This window comes from Colossoma macropomum, unplaced genomic scaffold (assembly GCF_904425465.1).
Source record: "Colossoma macropomum unplaced genomic scaffold, Colossoma_macropomum, whole genome shotgun sequence".
Classification (NCBI taxonomy): domain Eukaryota; kingdom Metazoa; phylum Chordata; class Actinopteri; order Characiformes; family Serrasalmidae; genus Colossoma; species Colossoma macropomum.
In genome coordinates, this window is record NW_023494791.1 from 11646024 (window position 1) to 11671129 (window position 25106).

General features: G+C 38.7%; 2 protein-coding genes and 1 pseudogene across 9 annotated transcripts in view; all 3 read right to left on the reverse strand.

The window, feature by feature from the left end:
* The window catches only part of dctn1b (dynactin 1b), a 57470-nt gene extending 40131 nt beyond the window's left edge, over positions 1 to 17339 (reverse strand). For 4 of the 8 annotated variants that reach the window (XM_036573859.1, XM_036573858.1, XM_036573857.1 and 1 more), the window contains exons 1-5: positions 12422 to 12828; positions 6424 to 6675; positions 6204 to 6282; positions 4960 to 4991; positions 2756 to 2776 (exon numbers count right to left, since the gene is read on the reverse strand). In XM_036573859.1, coding sequence (XP_036429752.1) covers positions 2756 to 2776; positions 4960 to 4991; positions 6204 to 6282; positions 6424 to 6675; positions 12422 to 12454 — 417 coding nt within the window. In that variant the 5' untranslated portion in view covers positions 12455 to 12828. Of the gene's footprint in view, positions 1 to 2755; positions 2777 to 4959; positions 4992 to 6203; positions 6283 to 6423; positions 6676 to 12421; positions 12829 to 17255 lie in introns of those variants that run through there. The other 4 variants (XM_036573863.1, XM_036573861.1, XM_036573856.1 and 1 more) reach the window with 3 other exon arrangements.
* Positions 17340 to 20649: 3310 nt separating this feature from the next.
* LOC118810246 (probable N-acetyltransferase CML5) lies at positions 20650 to 22134 on the reverse strand. Its single transcript, XM_036573864.1, has 2 exons — positions 22033 to 22134; positions 20650 to 21451 (listed from the first exon to the last, which is right to left on the reverse strand). The coding sequence occupies exon 2, from the start codon at positions 21449 to 21451 to the stop codon at positions 20765 to 20767; it is 687 nt and encodes a 228-aa protein (XP_036429757.1). The 5' UTR covers positions 22033 to 22134; the 3' UTR covers positions 20650 to 20764.
* Positions 22135 to 22955: 821 nt separating this feature from the next.
* LOC118809905 lies at positions 22956 to 24951 on the reverse strand (annotated as a pseudogene).
* Positions 24952 to 25106: the final 155 nt, after the last annotated feature.

Consider the following 25106-nt stretch of genomic DNA (forward strand, 5'->3'; position numbering starts at 1 on the left):
TAATAGACACTAAATAATATAAGGAGGAGCCATCATCATTTATCAGTTATCAGCTCTAGTGAGAAATCTTAGTAACACAAACTCCACTTCTTTGTCTGGCAGAAGACCATGAACAGTCTCAAATCTAAAATACCACCTGAATGTTGACCTTTAAAAGAAGCAGCTTTGCAGACGTGACTTGGGACCCGATATTTCAGCAGTGAACCACAGCAGGCCCTGCCGGACTGTGGCCTGAGCTTCGCTCCAAAGAGCTTTAGAGAGCACTCGGGCGGATCATGCTCAGTTAGACAAGCACAGAGCACATATACTCTTCCCTAAGAAAACCCAACAGCTGCAGATAGCATCAAAAACCCATAGATGCAGATGTGAAAGTAAATGTTGCTGATTCATTATGCATCTGACAGAGAAATACACTGAAACGGCTTCACCTTTCTTCTCTGGTTTTATTTGTTGCTCACTGAAACCTAAGTGTGGCCTTGCAGTGAAAAAATCCTGATAAACCCATGCTCGTTAAAATGTTTACACATGCGCTAATAGGAACAGCCTCAATTTAGGCTGAAATGCAAATGATGGCTTAAGCTTGGTTGCTACAGAAGTGCATACTGGTCATGATCTTATTGTGTCTTGAGGGCACGTCACAACTTCAGACCATCAGACTATACGTGCCGTCCAACACCGACCTACATACACTTCAGTATTTTTCAACCTGATCTCTAACTGCTGCTTCAGAAGAATACAGTCGAGTACCATGGACGACAATTCTAATGTGTTTCCCTATAAAGCCTGTTGACTCAAAACACACTTTTAATGCTAATTTTGGTCAGTAAACATTTATGCACAATAAACACATATTTCTCCAACATTTTATTTGAAGGCTACCTTCATAGGGACATCATAATTAGTATTAAATAAGCATAAACTTATTTAAAAAGCAATACTCAATTATTTATGACCAGCTTACATCAGTATTCGCAAAATGAAATAAGTAATAAAATACATTTTTGGGTGCAAATGATATTGTATTGACGTAAAGGCCAGGGCCCACCAGCACGTCCACCCAACAAAGTTTTATTACACACTTCTATAACCTAAGAATAGCTCAGCCATTGAAGACTTGCATTGAAGTCCCTGTAGTTACTGAATAATAAGCCTTAGTACATAATAAGCCTGGGACTTTAAAGGGTTACAATAAAGTGATCAACATTTTGACATTTATAACACGATTATGAAGAACTAATAAGACATATGCCTAGTTAAGAATCCTATATGTGCATGAGTTGTATGAAAGGTACCTTCAAGCTAAAATACAGTATATGTTAATTTAGGCTTTTTATTCTAGGCTAAGTTTCATTGCTTGGCAATTCAGCTTTCTAACAGCATTATAAATGCAACAACTGTTACCATAATGTCATTAACATAATCAGTGTTGGGGGTAATATGGCACAAATTAACGTGTTACAGTAATATGATTTTTGTTGTTGTTGCTGACTGTATTGCTCCAGTGTTCCAAAGTTGTATTACACTTCTCCAAAAAGGGATCACATTCTCTCATGTTTTTCTCATCCTAAGACCTGGATTGTTATTGCAGTTTAGATTAGTTTTGATTTTCGTGTGAAATAGTTTAGTATTTCAAATATTTATTTGCCCAATGGTTTATTGGTAAAGTGAGTTTTAAATCAACAGGTCTGCTCTTTTCTAAGCACAGGGAAATGTGTTGAAAGTACTGTCTGGGGTAACCAATGGTATGACACAAATAGTGCTGGAGCTAAGAGGCTAACACTGCCAACGAACTCTAGGAGTCAATGGTCACTAATTAGCACAATTTTAGTTTAATTTTATTCTCAACTTCTTTGACTTTAAACTGAAGCTGTGAGGCTAACGTCACTAACAAACACTACAAGTCGATTGTCATCCAAATCTTTCCTCTAAATACATCCCCAAAACTTTTCTCAACCTGCTAAAACTACATCTAGCTCTCTAATAGGGTCACACAGACTTGGTGATGCTGTTTAAAAGACAATATAACCTACTGTGAATCATAAATGTGAACAAACCTTCACAGTGTGGCTGAACACTGTACATTATACTGTAAACCACACTGATTGGTCTGCAAGACCTTAATGAAGAGCTGGATACGATTTGAGATGTGGGAGATGTTTTTAGAGAAAGGATTTGGGTGACAACTGACTGCTAGTGTTTGTTAGCAACATTAGCATCACAGCTACAGTGTAAAACTAAATAAGTTTGGAATAAAATGCAACTAAAATTCGGACAAAAGGCCTGTCTCCGCTGATCGACGACATCTGGGGTAAATGGAAAATTGTGTAAATTTTGATTTGCATCTTTAATTTATTACTTTAATTCATATTGTAATATAGCATTTATGAAATGCATCACTTGCAAGAGCCCCTCCCCCCCAAACGCACAAAAACATAACATAAGCATGCTTATTAATTATACATGTAAGCAGCTAATAACAGGACTCAAACTCAGCCAGGCTGCAAATGACTAGCAACAAGAACAGACTGACAAGAAATGGGAATCCATGATACAACACACACACACACACATACACACACACGCATACACACACACAAACACAAACACACACACACGCGCACACACACACACACAAACACACACACACACACAGAGTTACATGAGGTGTGTTAATGACAGGGTTTGACGGCATGCAGCGGAGCCATACGGACTGGCAGTTTCTATGGTTACGGAGGTTAGAAAAAACATGCAGCACCTTTTTGGGTTTGGCTCCTCGCTGCACGCTCAGAGGGAGGAGGAAAATGTGAGAAGTTCAAGGTCAAAAGGTCATCCAATTGGAGTTCTGGCAGAGGATGTGGAGCACACACATACACACACACACCTGCCCAATCTAAACCTCTGGTCGTCTCCGACCTTGCAGGCCCACAGAGCTGGAGGACTCTGACTCTGCCATTTGTCTAGACCATAAGGGAATAATGCAGACTCTGAGAGTTTCTGGATGCAGACTTCTGCAGACTTTGCTCATGGAGTTACCCAAAATTCATAGCGAAAAGTACATGATCAGTGCTGGCTCCACATAATAAGCAACATAAGCAGCTGCTTAGAGCCCTGCAGCCACCTGTTTCTGGGTTATTACTGTACTATTTTGTTGTAATAGAGATGAGAGTGGATAGATGAGAAATTAGTCATTTTTGAGAAACACACAAACTCAGATTTCTTTACAGTGGTGGTGATAAGAACCAGGGTTCACACAAAAAAATGCCATTTCAATATAAATAAATTTTCTTCAGGGGCTACTTTGATTTAATACAACCAGCATGGATTTATCAAGAATAAAGATTAAAAAACATGTTTTATGCCAGAAACATGTTTTAGGCTTATTTGTAGCCATTTATGTAATAACTTTCTGTGAGGAAGCTTTTAGGGGTATTAAAATCTTCAGACCTCTGGTTCCTATCACCACCACTGTGAACAATTCTGACTTGGTAAGTTTCTGTAGAATGAAGCATTTCACACCAAACCACTCTGAACGACTCTGTTTAAATGTTGAAAAAACTGAAGAGTTCCCTATTAATGTCATGCCATTAGTTTTGGCTTGTAGTTGGAAGACTGGAAGATGTAGTGGATCTGGGGTCTGTCTAATGACATAGGTTCAGACAGGCTTTCTGACTAAGTTTCAACTGCACAAAACCTAACACAGCCAAGGTTTAGATACTTAGGCTGTGTTTAATCCAGGTTTAGATGCTCATGCACATGAAATTGTGACGTTTATGATGTCGAAAAGGAAACATACTACGTAATTTGCAGAAAGAAAATCATTTATAAGGCAAAAAGCACGGTCACCACTGCCACCAGGATTAGATCGAATAAGCTTACAGTTAGCTGGATAAGAGAGAAATATCGCAGATCCAGAATGTTGAAAAGGTTGTTTGTAATTTTAAATTGCAACTCATTAGAACCTCAAATGAGCATCCAAATCATCAGCACTACTCAAATCAGCCAGTTATACATTTACATAATTTTGTCATTGCTATTAGTTAGCCTTTTCTTTTGCAGTACATCAGCTAGCAAGATGAGAGGGGGCCTACAAAAAAGAGCCGGCCCTGCATGTGATGACATAAATGAAACGGGAGGAGTTCCAAAAAAAAAAAATAATAATAATAAAGAAATAATAATATTTAAAGGATTTAGACTAAAGAACAAAGAATGTCTTCCAATGTAAGTAATACACAATTCACATTCAAATGTAGAGATTTTGGTGTCAATATCAACCACAGAAGTGGGTCGAGCTGAAGTGCCCTCTCATTACCATTTTTTACCTACACTTGCAGATCTGTGGCCTCGCATATCCGATACGATGAAGATTCCAGTGACCATCATAAAATGTATGTCTAAAGTCTGTGAGACCAGAGAGGCCAGTGTCCAGAGATTTAGGTTGGGCAATGTACACTCTCCACAGACTCTCTGCTCAACATAAGCGCTGATGCCTTTAGACTCAAAGTAGGTCTTTGCAGCATATTAACGCCTCTACAGTCAGTGAGAGAGAAAGGGAGAGTCAGAGAGTGCATGCATGCATGAGGGTGCTACTGGAGTTTAGGTTGGAATGTGTGGAGTGAATGACATAAAACACCTTTAATACAGCATTACTGTTTAAACGACTGAACTCTCACAGGTGTATGATGTGTTCTGACAGGAAACAAGATAAAGATGCCCTCAAAGTGAACAAGATGAAGGACAGGGGCATAAACTCATAACAATACCCCCCTCTGCTGGATTCAAATAGTAATAAAACCCATCCACTCTGCCAATTCAAGCAAAGAAACTACACAGAGCAATGGCATATATATATATAATACATTTGAATACAAAAATACTCATACACACTTACACACAAACACATAACTAACACAAAGACATATCCAAGACATAACTAATACTGAGAGAGACATTCTCACTCACCACTTTATTGGCCTTGGGAGCTTCTAGAATCTCTGTGGATGAGAGAAAGAGAGCAAATGAAGCATACAAGTCAAATCCAAGAGACAGAACTGAAATCAATCCACTGCACACCTGCATTTATATATATTTTCACATTAGCACAGTCAGGACAAAATCTATTTTCTATTTCTGTCGATTTTTCTTTGTTTATTTTTTTGGCAGACTTTTAAAATGCCAGCTCACCTTGACCTTTTGTTAATATATCATGATGTATGGATCAATAGAAATGGTCCAAAAATTACTACAACAACTTGCTAAATTAAATTTTAAAGTTTTTCCTTCTCCTTCAAAGTTTGAATCTTGGAGATACAAGGTTTTTCCCAGCAACAGCAATATACATATGCATCTATAAACTGATATGAATATGAAAATACACCTGTATTTACTTTCTTTTTATTTGCTGTTTACCAAAAATGTAAAACATAACATGTTAAATGTGCCCTAATTTGTGTTTTTTCCCCTAACATGTTAAATTCAGCAAATAAACAATAACTGCGCTTTAAAATGTGCAGATGTGTGTTCTCTGTAAATGATGTGTTACCTTATTTTCACTTAGAAACATGTCATTTGACTAGGGGTCCCCAAACTTTTGCATATGGTTATGCATGAATCACTACTGCAACCTGTAATTAATATATGCATATGCCTCTACCGCACACCTGCGTTTATATATGCATACAAGTCTAATGCACACTGGCAATTATATATGCATATGAATCTATTGCACATCTGCGTTTATATATGCATTTGAATGTACTGTATACCTCCATTATATATGCATAGGAATCTACTGTATACCTCCATTATATATGCATAGGAATCTACTGTACATCTCCAATATATATGCACATGAATGTACTGCACACCTGCATTATATATGCATATGAATCTACTGTATACCTCCATTATATATGCATAGGAATCTACTGTATACCTCCATTATATATGCATATGAACCTACTGCACACCTCCATTATATATGCATATGAATTTACCGTACATCTCCATTATATATATGCATATGAATCTACTGTACATCTCCATTTTATATGAACACGAATGTACTGCACACCTACAGCACACTAGCATTTGAATATGTATATGCTTCCGCTGTACATCTGCAGTTATCCATGCATGTGAATCTACTGTACACCTGCAGTTATAGACGCACATAAATATAGTGTACATCAACGAGGTAAATTTACCTCGTTTAGGCACTTTTGCAGTGGCAGGTTCAGGGGTGTCAGGTGACGTCGTGTCTACCCCATCCTCCACCAACTGAATCTACATTGAGAAAGAGATACAGGGAGAAATAATGAGAAAAGGTGGTAAAGTTTCTTAAAATTGGAGACATATAACATAAGACATATATAAGCTCATATCTACTTCAGCATGGTCGTTTGGGCTTATTGCTTTGTGCTCTACCTGTGATTGGCGCACAAATATCCCATGGTTCTCCGTGCAGGTGAAGTAGCGCTTGCCTTGCACTGTGCCATCATTCTTGCCTTTGGGCTCCTCCAGGATGACCCCCACCCATTTTCCAGAGGCGAAGAGTGTGGTGCCGATGTAGGCCACAGTTCCACGGTGACCTTTACCAATGACCTCCACCACAGAGCCCACCTTCACCGACCGTCCGCCTCCGTCTGAACTCATCCTGCTGCTACCACTGCTGGTGGTCTGAGAGAGTAAGATAGAGGGAGAGGGGAGGACAGAGAAAGAAAGAGAAAGAGAGAAGATCTGTAAATAACATTGGGGCATTTCAGGACATCGGGACAGCAGCAAGTCAGCATCTGTGCACTTGAACAGAAATCTTTCTGTTGTCCATACAATCCAAAACACAAATCGGACGAGTCAGGTACAGCATCATTTGTATCAATTATGTTTTTAGACATGTTTGTTAGAATAATTTCTGATTGCTATGGACTTCTCTACTCTAGAGGAAGAGGGGCAGCATGGGAAACATTAACCAGCGCTCAGACTAGAACTCATGATTCAAATATTCTAAATCAGACTGTGACTCAGACTGAACGAATCCTGCAGCTCCTGCAGTCACACGTCTCAGGAACAGCAGCACAAATACCTGCATTCACAGCACACACACACACTCAGGTAGGAAGGCTACTGTTCTTCAGAGACATGCTCCACATTCAGTTTTTGCTCAGTCATCTCACTCTCTCCTCATACCTTGACCAAAGAGCATATGGAGCATTTCAAAATAAGCTTCACCCTTTAAGCACTTTCTGTTCTTTCAACAGTTCTCTTTTTCAGAGAGCAGGTGCATGAAGGCTATAGTAGGGTGGAACAATCTGTGGAAATAAGAAATGTATTTTTTTCTGACCAATATTGGGATTGCAATTTAAATGTAATTATTTTCTTTAAACTGAGCTCCAGGCCTTTTACCAGGAAGACCAGCACATTAATTTATTTGTGCTTGGGGCTTAAAGGGCAATTTCAACAATTTTACAAATTTCCTGCATAATTCAGTGGTTGAGATGAACAGTCATTATGAGCAGTTTGATGTGAAATGGCTCACTGTAGATTTACTTACCATTTTCACATTTTATTTACTATCCAAAACAATCAGTGAACCTACCTGTGTTTTCTGAGCTTTCATATGTGATGTTGACATGGGAACATAGTAGAAAAGGTAAAAGCATGTTTTTCAGCAAGTTTAATTTTGGGATAATTTGCCTTACAATGCCCTGCATGTAAATCTCCACCCTGAACGGTTCAGACATTTTAGGTCACAAGCTTCTCTCAAAAACATTGAAAAACAATGTTTCAGGCATCATACAGTGTATTTGCAACAATTTAATCTAATAACTTTCTGTGAGAAAGCTCTTACAGGCATTAAATGCTTCAGACATCAGGTTTCTATCAGAGCCACCGTGAACAACTCTGACTCTGTAACTTTCTCAAGAACAGAGCATTTCACATAAACCCACACTTTACATTTTCAATCATTTAATTATGCAGGAACTCTGAAAAATTGGTGGAATTCACCTTTAAATGCTGAATGTAGTGTATTTGAATGCCAGTTTGTGATCTTTGCATTATTAGGTTAAATTTCTACATTTAAAACTTAACACAACTATGCATAATGTAGGATATGATTAAAATTGCACCTATTGTGATCTTATATGATAGATACGTGCAATTTTTATTATAAAAACAAGATTAATCATTCAGCCCTAGTCCATAGTGTTTGAACATACATGACTTCAAGCAATAGCAAAACGTGTGCTTTTGCAAACAAACAAAAATGGCAAAAATGGCATGAACAAGTAGCTGACAAAAAGACGAGAGCTAAAAATAGACTTATTTCTTTTATTCTTTTGAACATCTTTAGGGATCTATTCATAGAACACCACAGCTCACTGCAGCCTGACGGTTACTATACAGAGACTGGGCTGACTCACACTGACTCATACCCAGATAGACATTTTTTTGCAAAACTATGAACTCCTCAACTACATCAGTGCGTTAAATTCATAAGAAAAAGGCCAACGGGTTACAGTGACTCAGCAAAAAACGTGATGTGGCTGTAAGGAGAGAGAGTGATTGTTTTAATGATCTCGCAGGAATGTGCTTTCACTGCAGGCACTAAATAATTAAGCCCTGTGTGACAGAGGACTGTTATGGAGGATTGAGTGCGCATTCTATAGAGAGTCTGAGGTTATGTATAGGATAAAGGATTTTTCTTTACGTACACTGAGATGAGTGCATTGCATGCATACTCACATCTGTGAGTCTGTTATAGACTCATGAATGGGTGAACACTGGTTTGTTTTATGGGTTAGAGGTAGCACAAGTCTAACCGGCTCTGAAATATTGGCTGTTTGTCTAGAATTAAATCTCTTGGGAGCAGGCCACAGTATGCTCAAACACAAAGACGTAGTGCAAGGGTTTAGTTTTTCAGCATGAGGAAGTCAGGCCAGTTGACCAAGCAAAAATGTGTTTGTTTATAGAGGTGGGCAATATGATATTTATCATTATTTTGATAAACTGCACCATGTTACATCGCAATATTCTTTCAACGTATTCACAGTCTTCAGATTTATCCACTCAGGGAAGGGGTCTGAAGCACAACCAACATCTTCTGCACGTTGCATGCAATTTCACATTTCCACCAGAGAGGTCTCCAAATCCCTAAAACTTACATAGTGTAGCATTTTTTAAATTACAAAGACAGCACAATTAGGCCTGTTTAAATGGATTTAGTGCTGTGCAGTAGTGAAATACTGAATGAAAATTATTATGTTAATAGTTTGTAACAATAGCTAGAAGCACTACTAGTTCTTTTTCCTCTATTCCAACATCAGACATCAGAAGAACATATTCCGATACCTATAGTGCATCATGAAGATGTCTGGATTGGATTGTGATATTACATTTTTGCCATATCATCCCCCTGATTTGTGTCTGTGCTCTTTTAGTCTTGGAGCCCATGACATATGAGCATCTACAATCCAACAGAAGAGCTCCAGGGAGCATGAATAAATAAACATACACAAACAACCGAGCACATACACACAAACCCACACCTTTCACAGTTCACACAAGGAAGAATGCAAATATACTGATGCTAAACTCATCAGTTGGTGTATGCTACCTATGTCCATAACATCAGTCTACTGTAGGAGAAAAGCTTGTTGGCAGGACTAAACATTTGCTCAACCAAACATAGCCTACATTCAACAAATAATTAAATTTGCATGTGCCTGTTATCTTTAAAAGAGTTCCTGCTGGTGCAATGCTCATTAGACTGCATGCCTGCAGCTTTTGGGAGATGCTTTAGGATTATGGCACTCAAGGTTCAGAGGTCTGGTTAATACATCAGGCCTGAGTTTAGGTTGTTTGGTTGGAGACTGTAATATTAAGGCAGAAGGTTTAAGAACATGTTATAGTATGAGTGGGTTAAAATAGTCTGAGCTAAGCCTACACTCGTTAAAAAATAAAGGTTCTGAAATGGTTCTTGGCTCGGATATACAGTCGTATGCAAACGTTTAGACACCCCAGGTCAAATTACATGTTTTGTTGATTTTCTAAGTGAAAATAGGTTAACCCCTCACATGGCCATTACACACTTCTATAACCTAAGAATGGCTAAACTCATTTGCATTGAAGTACCAGTAGTTACAGAATAATAAGCCTTTGTATGCGATAAGCCTAGGATTTAAAGGGGTTAACATATTGTCTTCAGAGAACATACTAAAATATGGCATTTTCAACTTATTGTTAGTGCACAATTTCTATTAATTTGCTGAAACTTTTTTTCCCAATATGATGAATTCAGCAATTAAACAGTAATTGTGCATTGAAACGTGCAGACGTGTGTTCTCTGTAGAGGATGTGTTAACTTGTTTTCACTTAGAAAATCAACAAAACATGTCTTTTGGCCAGGGGTGCCAAACCATTGCATAAGACTATACAGTAGTCTGCACAGGCTTGAAACTGAAGCCCAAACCCGACCCACCCACGCAACTTTGAGACCCCATCTCGAACCCAAGTCCATTACAGTACGTACAAAAATCAGCCAGAACCTACGGAGCCCTGCTGGTGACATCCCATATAAATAAAAATAATGTGTGGCCACACCTTATTAGCAAATCGAGATCATGACTTAGTAAGACGTGGGAATGAGATAATTAAGTTGTGGCAACGACTTAGGAAGATGTGGGAACAAGATTATGCCTTACTAAGTCATGGCCACACATTAGGATCTCGTTCCCACGCCTTACTAAGTCGTGGCCACGTATTTTTTTTTATACAGGATGTCACCAGCTGGGCTCTGTACGAACCAGACCCGAATCCCAGTATTTTTTTCTCAGGTCCTCTTGGGTTTGGTTCAGGTAGCTGATTCTAACATACAATAACAATGAGCAAAAACTTTAACTCAAATAGAACCAACATCATGTGGAGGCTCCTTAAAATTTAAAAAGGTTCTTCACTTGTGTACAAGAATGGTTCCTTAAAGAACAATCCACTTAAAGATTCTTCAGAGAAATAAAAAGAGTTCTTGGTTAGCATCACTCATATGAACACCTTATGGTACTGTTCTTTTTAGTAGTGCAGGCTACTGTGTCTGAATTCATGGATACAAATATGCTGATAACCATAAAACACTTGGTGTGGTTTCTGAAATTTGCACATACGACCAACACGTCAATGTGTCACAGTAAAGGTACAATATACCCTCTTCAGAATAAAGGTTCCTCAATGGTTGCTGGCTTGGAGAAACAGTTCTACAATAAAATTGCTTGTTATGGAACCTTTTCATCATGTGGAGGTTCTTTAAACTATAAACAAGACTGCAAAAGAACGCTTCATTGAAACGTTCTTTAGGGAACCAACATTGATTCTTCTGAGGCGTCACCCCAAAAATCCTTTTGGCCTTTATTTTGTGCCCATATTATGGAAAACCAAATCCTTGCTTTTTTTTTTTTTTAAATAAAACTTTGATGTAGTACGTAAATACTGTTAAAGTACCATTCACACCTCAGTCCATACAGTCTCATTTTAAATTGACTGTTGTGATGTCACAAAAACCAGTGCATTTACAAATGTCCACCTATACACCTTACAGCAGTTTAGTCCCACCCACTCACACTGAAGTTATAAGGAGCGTTTCAGTCCAGACTGCCTTATGAATGAGGCAAAATATAGGGCATCCAATCAAAACAGAGCTCATTTACATATATAAGTCTTAAATGTACAGTAACAAACAGCCTGTTCAAATCTAAGGGATAAAGGGAGGCTGGAAAATATCATGTAAAAAATGAAATATGACTGTTTTTGATAAACAAGCTACACAAACATTATCAGATGGATCTCAGTGAAATGTACTTTAGGGAACTAAAAGGGGTTCTCCTATGGCGCTGCTCCAAAGAACCCTTCACTTTTAAGAGCGCAATAAAAGAGATGGACAGATCCATATACATATGGACACAAACACGACACAGACATCTCGGTGTCCTGGATGAACAGTGAATTCAATAACAGATAATTTAACTTCACTGGCCAGTAATGATATCATTGGATGACATCATCATGTGTGATTTTAGTCCGCTTCCGGTCATCCAGTCCTGCTCAGAAACACAGTCCATTGCTACTATTGATCAAACACAAACCCCTTTAGCCACATGGTGGCCTGTTCCTCAGACATCTATGTTCATTTATGAATTCTCTAACAGACAAAGAAGAAGAGTAATTCATACAGCGTCCCACACCATACCTTAACTATATGCACTCAGACAACACGGCTGGTCACCACTGCCCAGCAATCTCTGACATCACTAAAACACGTTCATTTCATGTGGACAAAAGAATGTGAGAAACAATAGCTTACGGATTTTGGTCATCATGCACCTGTGTATGTATATGTGAATGGAAGTGAGAGACAGTGTATGTGTATGTCACTCACCCTGCTGTAAGTGTATCTCTTGGTTTGAGACATGCTGCTCCAGTGTCACCAATTCCCTGCCTTCCTCTAGACAGAAATATGGTCTCTACCTCTCTCGCCCTCTCTCTCTTTGCCTACCTCCCCCTCTCTTCCATCACACATCCCTCTGTCTCTTCTCTCTGTCCATTTCCAATGGCTGGCTGAAACTTGCTGTCTAGTCCAGATCCAGGAGAGTGGAACCAGGTCCAGTAAAGGTCCAGCAGCACAGCCTGATGGCCAGAAAGCCCAGAGGTGAGCAGGAGAATGAGCCGACAGAGACGTGAGTAGGCAAATGTGTGTGTGTGTTTGTGACGATGTGTCAGTTCAGCTGCTGGTGTGTGTGTGAGAGCAGTCGGTGTTTGGGTGAAATGTGCATATGTATGTACATGTGTGTGAGCGTGTGTATGTGTGTGTGAGACTGGTGCTGGTGGGTGAGTGTGTGTGTGGAAAGCAGTGCTACTGCGCTAGTGTCTGTGCTGCTTTCTGCAGGAGAGCTAAAGAGACACTCCTGGGTCCTAAAGCCCTTCATCACACAGGACTCAGGGCTGCACAATGTATTATTTGTGATAGTTATCATGATACTGGCCTTCACAATACTGATACTGGACCTGGATCTGTAAAGCAGTAAAACTGTCGTTTAAAGCGCTAATATGAGTAAATCTGATTTGGATTGATCACAGAGGGCTGCAAAATGCTAATGAGCTCTCTAACCGATCAAAACTTGTTTTTTTTACAATGCACTGTGAGCATCTTGACCAACCACAGTTCCAGCAGAGTGTTTAATGGGTGCTTTAATGAATCAAGGCATTAATGTAGCTTAAGGTAAGTAAATAATGCAGGCTAGTCTTTAATAGAGATGGTACAATATCACTTTTTCCCTCCCAAGGAAGCCTCAGGGCATTCTAGGCCCTCAAAGAAGGCCCAATGATTTCTGCGAAATAACCACATAAATATCTGTAATATTTAGTTTATTTTTATTTAATATTAACATTATGCTTATTGTATTTAAACTCTGTGAGTACTATTTTTGTTTCATTGTTAGGTTTCAGCTGAGGTTTAGTTGAGGTGAAAGGGTTAAATCATCCAATTAGCTCAGCCATTGGTTAGGACTTCAGGAGCTAAACTGAAGGCCTAATGTGTTAGATTAATCATAACATAATAAGAAGCTGAGGTTGAATCAACCAATCATGTTTACATTTACACTAGATGTGACCAATTTTGTGAGGAAGAAGCATCACTCTAAGCCACATGTGTCAGACTCCAGTCCTCGCAGGCCAAAACAACGCAGACCTCAGCACACTGCCTCATTAAACACAGCTGATTCAGCTCATCGGCTAATTAGCAAGGTCTTCATGCACTAAATTCAGAGTGTTAGATGAGGGTAAACGCACTTTAGTCCAGAAGATCCCCAGCTTGACATGTCTGCTCTACGCCTTCTCAAAGTCCCAGATACGTTACGGATGAGTGGTAGTCTTGTCACCAATGTGTTTCTCTCATTTGTTAGAAATGGAAAACCGAAGTGGCAGGACCTTTTAGTGAAAAAGTCTATTTAAATTTGCTAAGGCTTAAAATATATATCACTATGTCTTTTACAAGCTTCAAATGTTTGTGTTTGATCTCAAATGGCTAAAAAATATTAATGGGAAACACTGTTAGCTTAGCACTCACATACTACGAGAATTCCACAGAAGTGCTAGCAGAAATTAGCATTACTATAGAGGTGTTTTTGACCAAGTTTTGAAATTTACAGCCCAAACTAAAGATCTAGTCCCAATAGTTAATTCGCCACTGCTGATATAGCAACACTGAACATGAAACCTTGAGTACTGGCCAATACTGAGGTTAATACTAATGTTTATTCTTTTAGAATTAATAGCTATTTTTAATAAAGTGCTTAAGAGGAGCATCTAAAAATAGGCTATAATGCCCTAACAATTCACACAATGGATTGGACTGGATTATTTCTTTTTTTCCTTCTGATTTCACAACCAACATCTTTTGCTAATGTCTTTCTTCCTGACAGTGATATGCAGTATCGGATCAATGCCAGTCTTTAATTGTTTGTTTTTAACCATCTTACATTACTGGGTTGCCAATCCATTTGTAATATGCTGCAAGGCATATCACAACTGCAGTGTTCAGAAATACAACTGCAGTGCTGGTATTCTACTCACATGAAGCCCTAACAAGAATACACATGGGCGCATGTAAAGTTTGAAAAACACATATTCAAAATTGCAACTGAACACAAATGAGTAACAGAAATATCCAAATATTTGCACATCCAAACATGAGCATCCACACACACAAACACATACACACCCACAGGCAAAAATACCTCTATGACAGAATAATGACATAGTTACACAATGCCAAGAACAGTTTAGAGTTTTAAGAGTACTCCTGTAGGAGTTAATTTACTGCACGACAGGATACTTCACAGAGTTAACAGCAGCTCTCTATCAGCAATAGAGACGTTTTGGACTGCTCATAATCATCACAAGCAAAAAGAGAAGCGATCCACTGCTCAGACATCTAGCACGGTTATAAAACACATACACACTATGTTATACACCTGTGCCTTTTTGCCTTAACTCTTTTATACCTTCCTCCTAGACGTTCTAAAACAACCCAGGCTAGCATTTAATGATGCACAAATCCCACACATTTCGGAACTCAATTTCTGAACTGCATGTACTCAATACTTATCCACTGCACACTGCTGTGTCACAATTACTACTCTTCATCATCTTTCTGCCCATGATTCACCATTCCTATAAGAGATCCTGAACAGAGGCCTCATAGCCAAGCCTGGCCTTTCTTCTCTCAGTTATAGAGACCGGAGGTAAGATGCTACACTAGACAAAGCACAGGGAAGTGGAAATAGTGATGTATCTGGAATGAGTAAATGAGTCGTCTCTTTGGCTTGTTCAGATGAATGTTGGGAGTGGACTCACATATCTGAAGTGCTTTTGTCATTTTACAACATCAATATTCCAGGTAGTAGGTAATGGTAAATAACAGGCCTGCACTGCCGGCTCAGGGACAAATGCTGCAATAACTGTGTGAACAAATGTATATGGTACAGTCATACAGTCTACAATATGTAGTGGGAATATCACCATAACATCATGTAAAGGTAAGGTAAACTAGTAATATTATATTGAACAATTAAAATGATCAGCCAAATCAAACATTCTAGGTTAAAATATGCTGTACTTGAATAAACTGGCAATGCTACAGAACAGAGCCATTTGGGAGCATAAAGAATCAGATCTTATTGGAGAGCTGAACCAATTGATTGATTCACTGAAAGAAGCTTGAAATTTACATCACTGTTTCACAGACATTCACGTTCCCATGCTGTTAGTATAGCTGAGAGTGAATAATAGTGCAGGTCTCTTTAAGGCAGAGAACCGGAGGAAGGCAGCCTTTCTATTCAGCCTCTCTTCTTCTGCAGGCCTGTTTCAATGTGACGCAGCTTTTAACAAAAAGCCAAAGAGAGAGAGAGAAAGAGAGAGAGAGAGCTGTGTACACCCTCAGCTGACCAGAGTGCAGACACACACACACACACACACACACACACAGAGGATTAACACTCTTTATAAGCTAAAACTGCATTGCAGCGCTCTCGGCTTGATTCTTTATTTACAGATTCTGCACGGAAAGCAAATACTGAAGGCTGGAATGCACTCACTATTCACAGTCTGACGGGATCCACAGCAGGGGAGGAGAATCTATATCAGCCACTATGCATTTCTGCTTTCGGTCTCATAATATGTATAATAATTGACTAAAAACTACCAGAGAACAATGAGCAGCACATCCTTTTACAGATGCGCTGTGACTAATGTACCTCAACAGCAGCTCTCTTGGCCCTGGCACAATGCTCCAGCTGACCCTCTAGAAGAGGGCCTTTCATCTAGACAGGCATCCTAATGACAAGATCTGAGACTGAGAGGTGTTGACGTCTCTCAAAAGTGAAGACCGAACCATTAGAGCCAAAGCAGGGGAGGACAATGGAAAGCAGTGAGGAGAGCAGTGAAGATCAGAGGAAACCAGGACTGAGAAGAGAGAGGAGAGGGGAAAGCTACGCATGGGACACCTCTGTAAGAAATGTATTGGCTACAGATAAAAACAGGTGAGGCTTTCATAAATCTGTGTGCTCTGTGTGAACCTGTTGCTGATTGTATGACCTTTATGCTGCTACCACAGGTTGCAGGGCCTGAAGAGTATGTTTGTACTTAATGCTGAATGTGCATAGAATCTGCTGAACAACCGTGTAGATTTTTTTTGCTGTGCTTTACTGCCCTCTTGAGGCAAAGGAGGGAATTACACGTCGTATTCAAAACACAGCCTATTTTAGTCTTTCTAGGAGGTGAATAATAGAGTGCAAACTTTAAAAGAATATGCAGCACAAGGCCTATTTCCTTCGGGATTTTATTTAAAATGTAGTAGGTGTGATTCTTCTACTGACCATATGCTGTAACCCGAATGTAGCTGGGCATGCACCTGTCACCTTAAATACTACTCTGAACGAAAAAAAACATCTCAAAGGTACATGGTAGTGTACTAGGACTGTCCAAATAATGATCACTGAAACTTCCCCCAAACACCAAAAAACAACCAAAACCCCTCCAAATAAAGCCGTCCTGTCTGAAAAGCAGTCCATCAATCTGTCCAGCCACCGCCTATATCCATATCGCACTGCGAGCTTTAGCCTCTCCATAATAACACGGCACAAAACACACTGGAGGTCCGACAGCACTCGCTGTTTTCTCATGCTCTTTATTTCAAAACATGCTTTACAACTTACCCTCTTATTTTAGGCTCTGTGTGTGTGTGTGTGTGTGTCCTGTGCTGGCCGTGTGTGCTGATTCCCATACAATGTGGATCTGACTGCTTCCTGAGGCGGCGCTACGTCAGAGCCGGAGTAAAATGAACCGCGTGCTGGCGGCTGAGGAGAGGTTTTCCTCTGTTTTGCAGATTTAAAAAAGAGTGAAAAACACTACAATTAGAACTGTAGTGAACATGAACGTACAGTAACACAAACACATATGAGAGGGAGATCGTAAAATAATATATGGCACTCACATGAATAGAGTTTAATTCATGTCCCATTACCTTTTTAAAAAGGAATAAAGTGTTGTTTTTTTATAAAAAAAAACAAAAAACAAACATTTATGTCAAAAGCGAAGGGATCGTACTTGAAACAAATATATTAAAATATTAGCGTTTGAATGATCACAAAAACGCTTAAAATCATTTTGGTGATTTTGGGCTGTCCCAGCTCACTGATGAATTATCTATTCTTTACAATCGTTCAATAGCGCCATCATTACAGTGTTATAAGGTCCAGGCAATTTAATGTTAATAGAATGATTTTCCCTGATCATTAATTCCATTTAACCAACAGTTCATCATTTTAACCTTTTTAATATTATGTGTAACCGTCTTACCAAAACATCCCCCCCGTAAAAAATATGGAACATTCCAATTAGCATAATACAGGGATTTACATCATTTTCTCCAGAATGACCATCAGACAAGTCTCAGAAAACTGATTTGGCTGCATGAGTAAAGCTTGATCATTCAACCCTGTTACCAAAATTATTGTTATAAAAAAATTGATTTTTTTTTTACGTTCTTACCATATATGCAAACTATATGGTAATTAGTAGTTAGCATGCAGAATGTACACCCTGTCTGGCTAACCACGCCTGAAGGCTGCTTATTCTAGGCTAAGTTTGCAAGCCTGTTACTCATTTTTAACCTTCGATAATATATAATGAAAATGAAATAAAATGTCTTGAAACAAAGATTTTAATGAAAACATTTTAAGTAAAACAATTTTTTCAACTTTCCCCTCTACTGTTGTATATTTTATATGTTTTAACTGATATCAACTAAATGGGGGAAATGATTTCTGTGTTCAACCCTGTTATTCAGTCACTTATGGTGAAAATAGCTCATATAGTGTCTGATTTCACAGCCTGAGGTGAGAAGATAACATTTTCTGAAGGTTAAGTGCTTACTTTGAATAATACTTTGTCAAAAACAGTAAAGAAAAAAGCAATTATTTAAAAGAGAAAAACATAAAATACATACATTCATCCATAAAAGAAAAAAAAGAGAGAAGGCCCTGACCATCATGTGAAAATATAAAATTTCATCCACTGACAGTTTGTTTTTGGCTGTCTTATTGTCACTGAGCTTTATGGTTAATAATATATTCTTCAGTTTCATACAGAAAAACATAAAAGAAAGTATTTTTTTGTAGCATGAGAGTGAAGTGTACACACCCTATGCTGGTGAGAGCATTGAAGCTTCAGGGGGTTTCTGTGATCCCCCTGAGAGATAGTGACCTAAGGATTTAGATGAAATCTTTGTTATTTCATTGTTTCATAACTCACACTATGAGTAGTCATTTGTATTTTGTTAAGACAGTGTGTGTCTTCTGTGGGGAAATCAATGACCTGCTTGATTTGTTTGTGTACATTTACTGCGCTCTGATTGGCTGAAAAAAACATCCTGTAATTAGATTATGGAGTTTGTCTGTTGTGGAGGGTTTTTTTGTAAACATTATTTAAAATTAAATGGCCCATAACAAACAAAAAACATTTTAAGTAAAAGATACCAGTCTAGTATAACATTGTTAACATTTCGATACGCACCCCTCACTCCCCAGTTCATACAGAGCTTATATGAAAAGTAATTCTGAAGTCATTGTTTTGTGATGCCACAAAAAACAGCACATTTACATGTATCTGCTGTTCACCCTACAGCAGTTTAGCCCTACCCTTTAACGCTGATGTTTTAGGGAGTGCTTCAGTCCAGACTGCTTTTTGTATGAGATACAATACAAGGCAGCCAATCAGAACAGAGATCATTTACATTAGGTTCAGTAACAAAAAACAGCCTGTTTAATTCTAAGGGATAAAGAGCGGTTGGAAAAATGGACATGTTAAAATTCAGAGACTTTGAGATTATTTACTGTCCACCATCAATCACACTTTATTTTGATAGTCCCCTATAGATTACCATTATCATAGCAAACTATCTAGTGAAATTCAGTTGTTTATTAACAGCCTTAGGGTTGGGTTTAGGATTAGGATTTTGAGTTAGAGTTAAATTTAATTGAATCTATTACACTGAACTTAAAGTTTAGTTGCATTTAAAATACACTGGGTTGAATGTTATTTAAAGAAAAGATGGGTATCTACATAGTATTTACAGGGGGCTCTTAAAATATAGTAAATATCACAACATCAAATCAAGACCTATATGACTCAAACCACCCTACATAAATAGACTTTTTTATTTACAACTATGGAACTCCAAGTGTTCTGTAACAGATAAAAACATGCATGTTATATTGGTATATTGATACAGTTTAATTAGACATTACTTTGATATACAGCAGGGCTGCCCAGTCCTACATCTGGAGATCTACCTTCTTACAAAGCATAGGTCCAACGATAATTTTACACACCATTTAACACACCTACCTCTATTGTTCCTGACCTCTTTGATAATCGGGTGTGTCAGATCAGGGCTGAAGATAAAATCTGCAGGGAGAGTAAAGCACCGGGAACAGGGCTGGGCAGTCCTGGTAAACAGTATACATACATAATGGAACTGCAGGGAGGGGAAGCAAGTATTCAGCCACTTTTTTATATATACTTAATATACTTCCAGTGCATATACCCACTTAAGATTTACACACATTATGTCTGTCAGCATTTCACTTATAAATATGAACAAAAACCTATTCATAAGCATAAACAAAGATATGCTTAAAAAACGAAGCTGATAGGGATTCATGTTTACTTTGATGACACGTAATGCTCCAGTACCATTTGAACCTTTACATATCTTTTAATGAAGTTTCCTTATTAATTTTGTTTTTAAACAACATTTTCATGCTGATGAATTCATATTTTTTGTACATATTTATAAGTACAAAGTAAAAAGACATGCATGTACATTTGATGTAGACATATATACTGGAGGTATATTACATAAGAAAAACAGAAGTGTCTGATTACTTGTTTCCCCTCAGTGTATTTTAAAAAATAAATATAGATCTAATTAAATGTGTGATACACTTAGTTAAGATTCCAGTAGTACATTTTATACTTACTGCAGTGGGTTGTAAAGGTAGAACATTAATATATAAAGTAGGACAAACTCCCTATCAAACCCCTTGATTTCAGAAGAAACACTGGATAAGCAGATGTTTACAACCCTACAAAAAAGAGAGTCCCCTCAGTCCAAGTTAGTCTTGAATGCAACATGATTTAATACTACACGTCAAGTAGGAGTTCAGTGTTTCTTACTCCTTCGGTCCTCATCATGCATAACCTTACATGCATATTTAAATACCAAGAAGTTGATCAGTCTGGCAGGAAGTGATGGCCACACAAACTCCTCCTCCTTGTGGAATCCCATCTTGTGGTAGAGCTTATGAGCGTCTAATTGCACCAGAGAGGTGAAGAGCACCACTCTGTGTACCTTGTGACTGGCTGCAAACCTCAGGGCAGTCCAACACAGTGCCTTCGCAAGCCCTTGACCTCGGAACTCTTTCTTTACAGAGATGCGTTTTAGCTCCCAGGCTCCAGGCTCCTCCACACATGGCAATAAGGCTACTGTCCCCACGACAGAGCCTTTAGACTCTGCTACCCAGAAGCAACTAACCTGGCCTGGCTGCATGTACGAGGCTCGAATGTCCTGCAGGTCTTCTCTGAGCCCGAGTTGTACTCCCTGTTCAAAGAAATACTGGACAGCAAACCTGCCAGCCAGCAGGACTCCACCGAGACACAGCAGAGAGGCCAAGAATGAGCCGGAGAAGAGGATGAAGAGGAGGAACAGTCCCAACAGCACAGCCTGAACCCAGTGTTGCCTCAGAGTGCGAACATATACAGCTCCAACATGCTCTCTGAACCCAGTAGAGTAAACTTCCCGCACAGCAGAGTAGTCCGAGTCACAATATTCACGGATCTGATACCACATCTGAGAGAGAGAGAGAGAGAGAGGAGAGAGAGAGAGAGAGAGAGGAAGAACAAACCTTTCATCAGACATGCATACAGTCCAGTATTAGGTGCTTCAAGGGTTCTTTAGTAAAGAACATGGCTCTATATAGTACCATGAACACTCAAAGAACCCTCTGCATGATTAAAAAGTTCTTTGCATCATGAAAGAGTTCTTCAGATTGATGGAAAATGTGCATGAATGTGCTATAGACAGTTCTATATAGAACCTTTTTGAGAAGGGTTCTTCTATTGTTACAAGCTTGACACCATAACAATAGAAGAATCCTTTTGGGTGCTATATAGAACCATCTACAGCACATTCTTCATCAACCTGAAGAACCCTTTCATGAAGAGTTCTTTGTGTGTTCATGGTTCTATATAAGACCATTTTCTTTACTAAAGAACCCTTGAAGCACCATCTTTTCTAAGAGTCCGAATGCTAAAACTAATCTCTATTTCAGCGTCTTTGAAGTACTAGAAGTGGCCCTACGAAAACTGAGAGGCACGAAGGCATTAAAATAGCTAAATACTTATTAATTACAAATCAAGTAATAGGCTTACCACTACAGATTTCTCTTTCTTCTGCTGACAACCATTCCCCTTGACAGTCACAACTAAACAGCTACTGATCTGTACTTCATGAGCTGTGAGAATGTTGGTGTTCAGCAGTCACAGCATTTCTACTATTGTCAGCAGAAGAAGCACTGAGCACATGCGCAGATGTAAGGAGAGGGTGGCGAAGTTGAAATTTCCTGTATTTTATCACATGATTTTTCTAACTCATGCCAAGCTGAGTACACAGTTAGTCAGATTTAAACCAAAGATATGATCAAAAGAAAGAGGAAGCCATATCGATAGTAATAACACAGTCAAAGCACAGTTAGTGTAAAAAAGGTTTTAATTTCAAGAATAGTTTTAATATACAGTTAAGCTGACCTAAATACATGATCAACTGCATGTAGTGCAATTAGCATGGCAATTAGCTTGACAATTACAAAAATGTAGCACACAAATTTGACATCCCTTTTACAGTAAAGATGCTCTTTGTTTGTTATCACACATAACAAAACAACAATTTGCATAGAAGCTGGCCACACCTGTTAGGATGCAAACAAGACAAGCTCACAGTCAGAAAAAAAAGATCAACCATCATCAGTAGCTGTGAGACTACAAAGACTCTCTGTACAGACCCTCTCTCCATAGTGCAGGACAGCATTACCAGTCTAGATATCAGACTAGCAAAGATAAAATGAAGCAATATTACACTGCTTATGTATTTGCTTATGTATTAGACACAATATTCAAAGGCTGTTTTAATTGATTAATATCTACTTGCGTTAACTACGCACTAAAACAAGCTGTGAATAACTAAGGTAGCTCATAATCTGGATTTGTGTCAAACTTCTATTTTTATCTTTAATGCAACACACATGGGTACACACCATACTCAGAGAAGCGACTGTGTTCAATCTCCTACACTGAAGTAATAAAATGCACAATGAGTGAATGGACAAAATCTTCTTTAGTTTCCTGGCTGCCGCAAGTCCAGCATGTACTTGATCACCATTACTTTGGTGATGCTAGAGCACAGCTCTGGGGCAGCAAACTCTCTGACCTTCTTGTAGCCCATACGCTCATAGAGCTTCTGAGCATCTATCTGGATAATGGAGGTGTACAGCACCACAGCTAGACAGCCCTGTTCTTGGGCAAAGTCCACAACAGTGCGGCACAGGGCTTTGGCAATGCCCTGGCGTCTGTGGGAGGGCTTCACCGACATCCGGCGGAGCTCCACACAGCCCTCGTTCTGCTTCGCAGGGTAGCATGCCACCGTGCCCACCACCCGACCCTGGCTCTCGGCCACCCAGAAGCAGGAGTTGGGCTTCTCCAGGTAGGACTGACGGATGTTGCTGAAGTCACCGCGCATGGCATTCTGGATGTAGCTGTAGATCAGGTAGCAGATTCCCTGCCGGCCTGCAGCCAGGAGGAGAGTAACTGCCAGTATGGGCAGCAGGAGAGACTTGGAGATGGCCAGCAGAGCGCATAACACAGACAGTATGGATGTGTGACTGCTTCAGCACATGCCGGAAAAAGTACGGGATCTGTTCACACATACCAAGACTGAAGATTTTCTTCACGACCACCTGGTCATCATCCACATAGCGTCGAATCTTCACTTCAGCCATGGCCTTCAAACCAAACATACATTGCATCACCAGTTACACTCTGACACTACAAAAGACTGGAAAAAGACTGACTTGAACATAAAATGGTTAAACAAAGGATTGTCGGCCAACTCATCAAGGTGAGTAAACATCATTTACAACAAACTATGAAGAAACTGTCTCTACAAAGATCGGCTTCTAGTAGAGATGTAACAATTCATTAGTCTTCATTATGTATGAATTAGAATTCCTCCCATAAATTGTTCGCATAGGTCAAAATCACTGTTAAAACTGCAATGTATTAATAAAATTACCCTTTTTAACAAATACTTTTCCCATACAACAACTAGCCCTATGTGAAAAGCCAGTCATATTGACATCAGTACACCAGTGGCTCAGGTGCTTTTCACAAGCTAATTATGGATGCAAATGATGGAAGAAAAGCCCAGTGAGAAATTTGCAAACTACTGCCCAATCATTGCTCATTACAAACAAACCAAGCCACATCTACATATTTTGGCTTTAATTTTCAGACTTCCCAAAAAGCCAGCGCTCCATTTGTGGACACGTTGTTAGCGAATAGTCACATTACTTACATATAGACATACAGGTTTTGACTTCAGAATGAAGTAATGAGTTTCTGCTTCATAATTAACTAATCAAGTACATACCAGGAATTTATTCATATTAGATTATAAAGTGACCGTCTACATATGTTCACGTTTACTTTTTGTAATAATTCTTAATTAATTAATGATGAACAAATCAGAAACTCAGATGTTATCCACTGTTAGTGAATACATTATTTGAGTATTTACAAAAGATGTCTAAAAATATCAATGAAAATCTTGGCTGCTAATGTAATGTGTCTTTTGTGAACCCTAATCAAAGGAATTTTTTTTAAATGTGGGCCACAACCTCAATAAACACTTGTATGTACTAGAATATGTGATATTAGTCCATAAACAACCTCAATAAACACTCTTATACACTATACAGGAGAGGGTGGAGCCAGGAACACACTGTGACATCTTTAGAGCAGAGACTGCAAATAAAAATCATTTAACAGTCATTTGTAAACCATGATTAGGAATAAATGTATGTGTCTCACAAAGTAATGTTAATATATTAATTAATGATAAATAACTCTAAATACTTCATTAGCCCATGATAAATAACTCTAAATACTTCATTAGTTTATGATTAGTCAATTATGAAGTAACAGCTCATAGATGTCTTATAAACTATAGGTGTTATAAAGTCTTACCTGGTCATTTGCTGTGAACCTAAAGCAGTGGTAACATTTCTACTACTGTCAGCAAAAGAAGAACTAAGCAGACAGTGAAAGAGGGAGTCAACAACTTGAAATTTCCTGAATTTTATCGCTTGATCTTTCTAACACGTCAAACTGCCTACACAAAGCAAACCAAAATATGGTCAAATGAAAGAGTTTCTACTGAGGTCAAATCTATA

Bases quoted from the DNA above. Each gene is read 5' to 3' on its own strand.
- LOC118810246 (XM_036573864.1), bottom strand. From the start codon at position 21,451: ATGTGGTATCAGATCCGTGAATATTGTGACTCGGACTACTCTGCTGTG.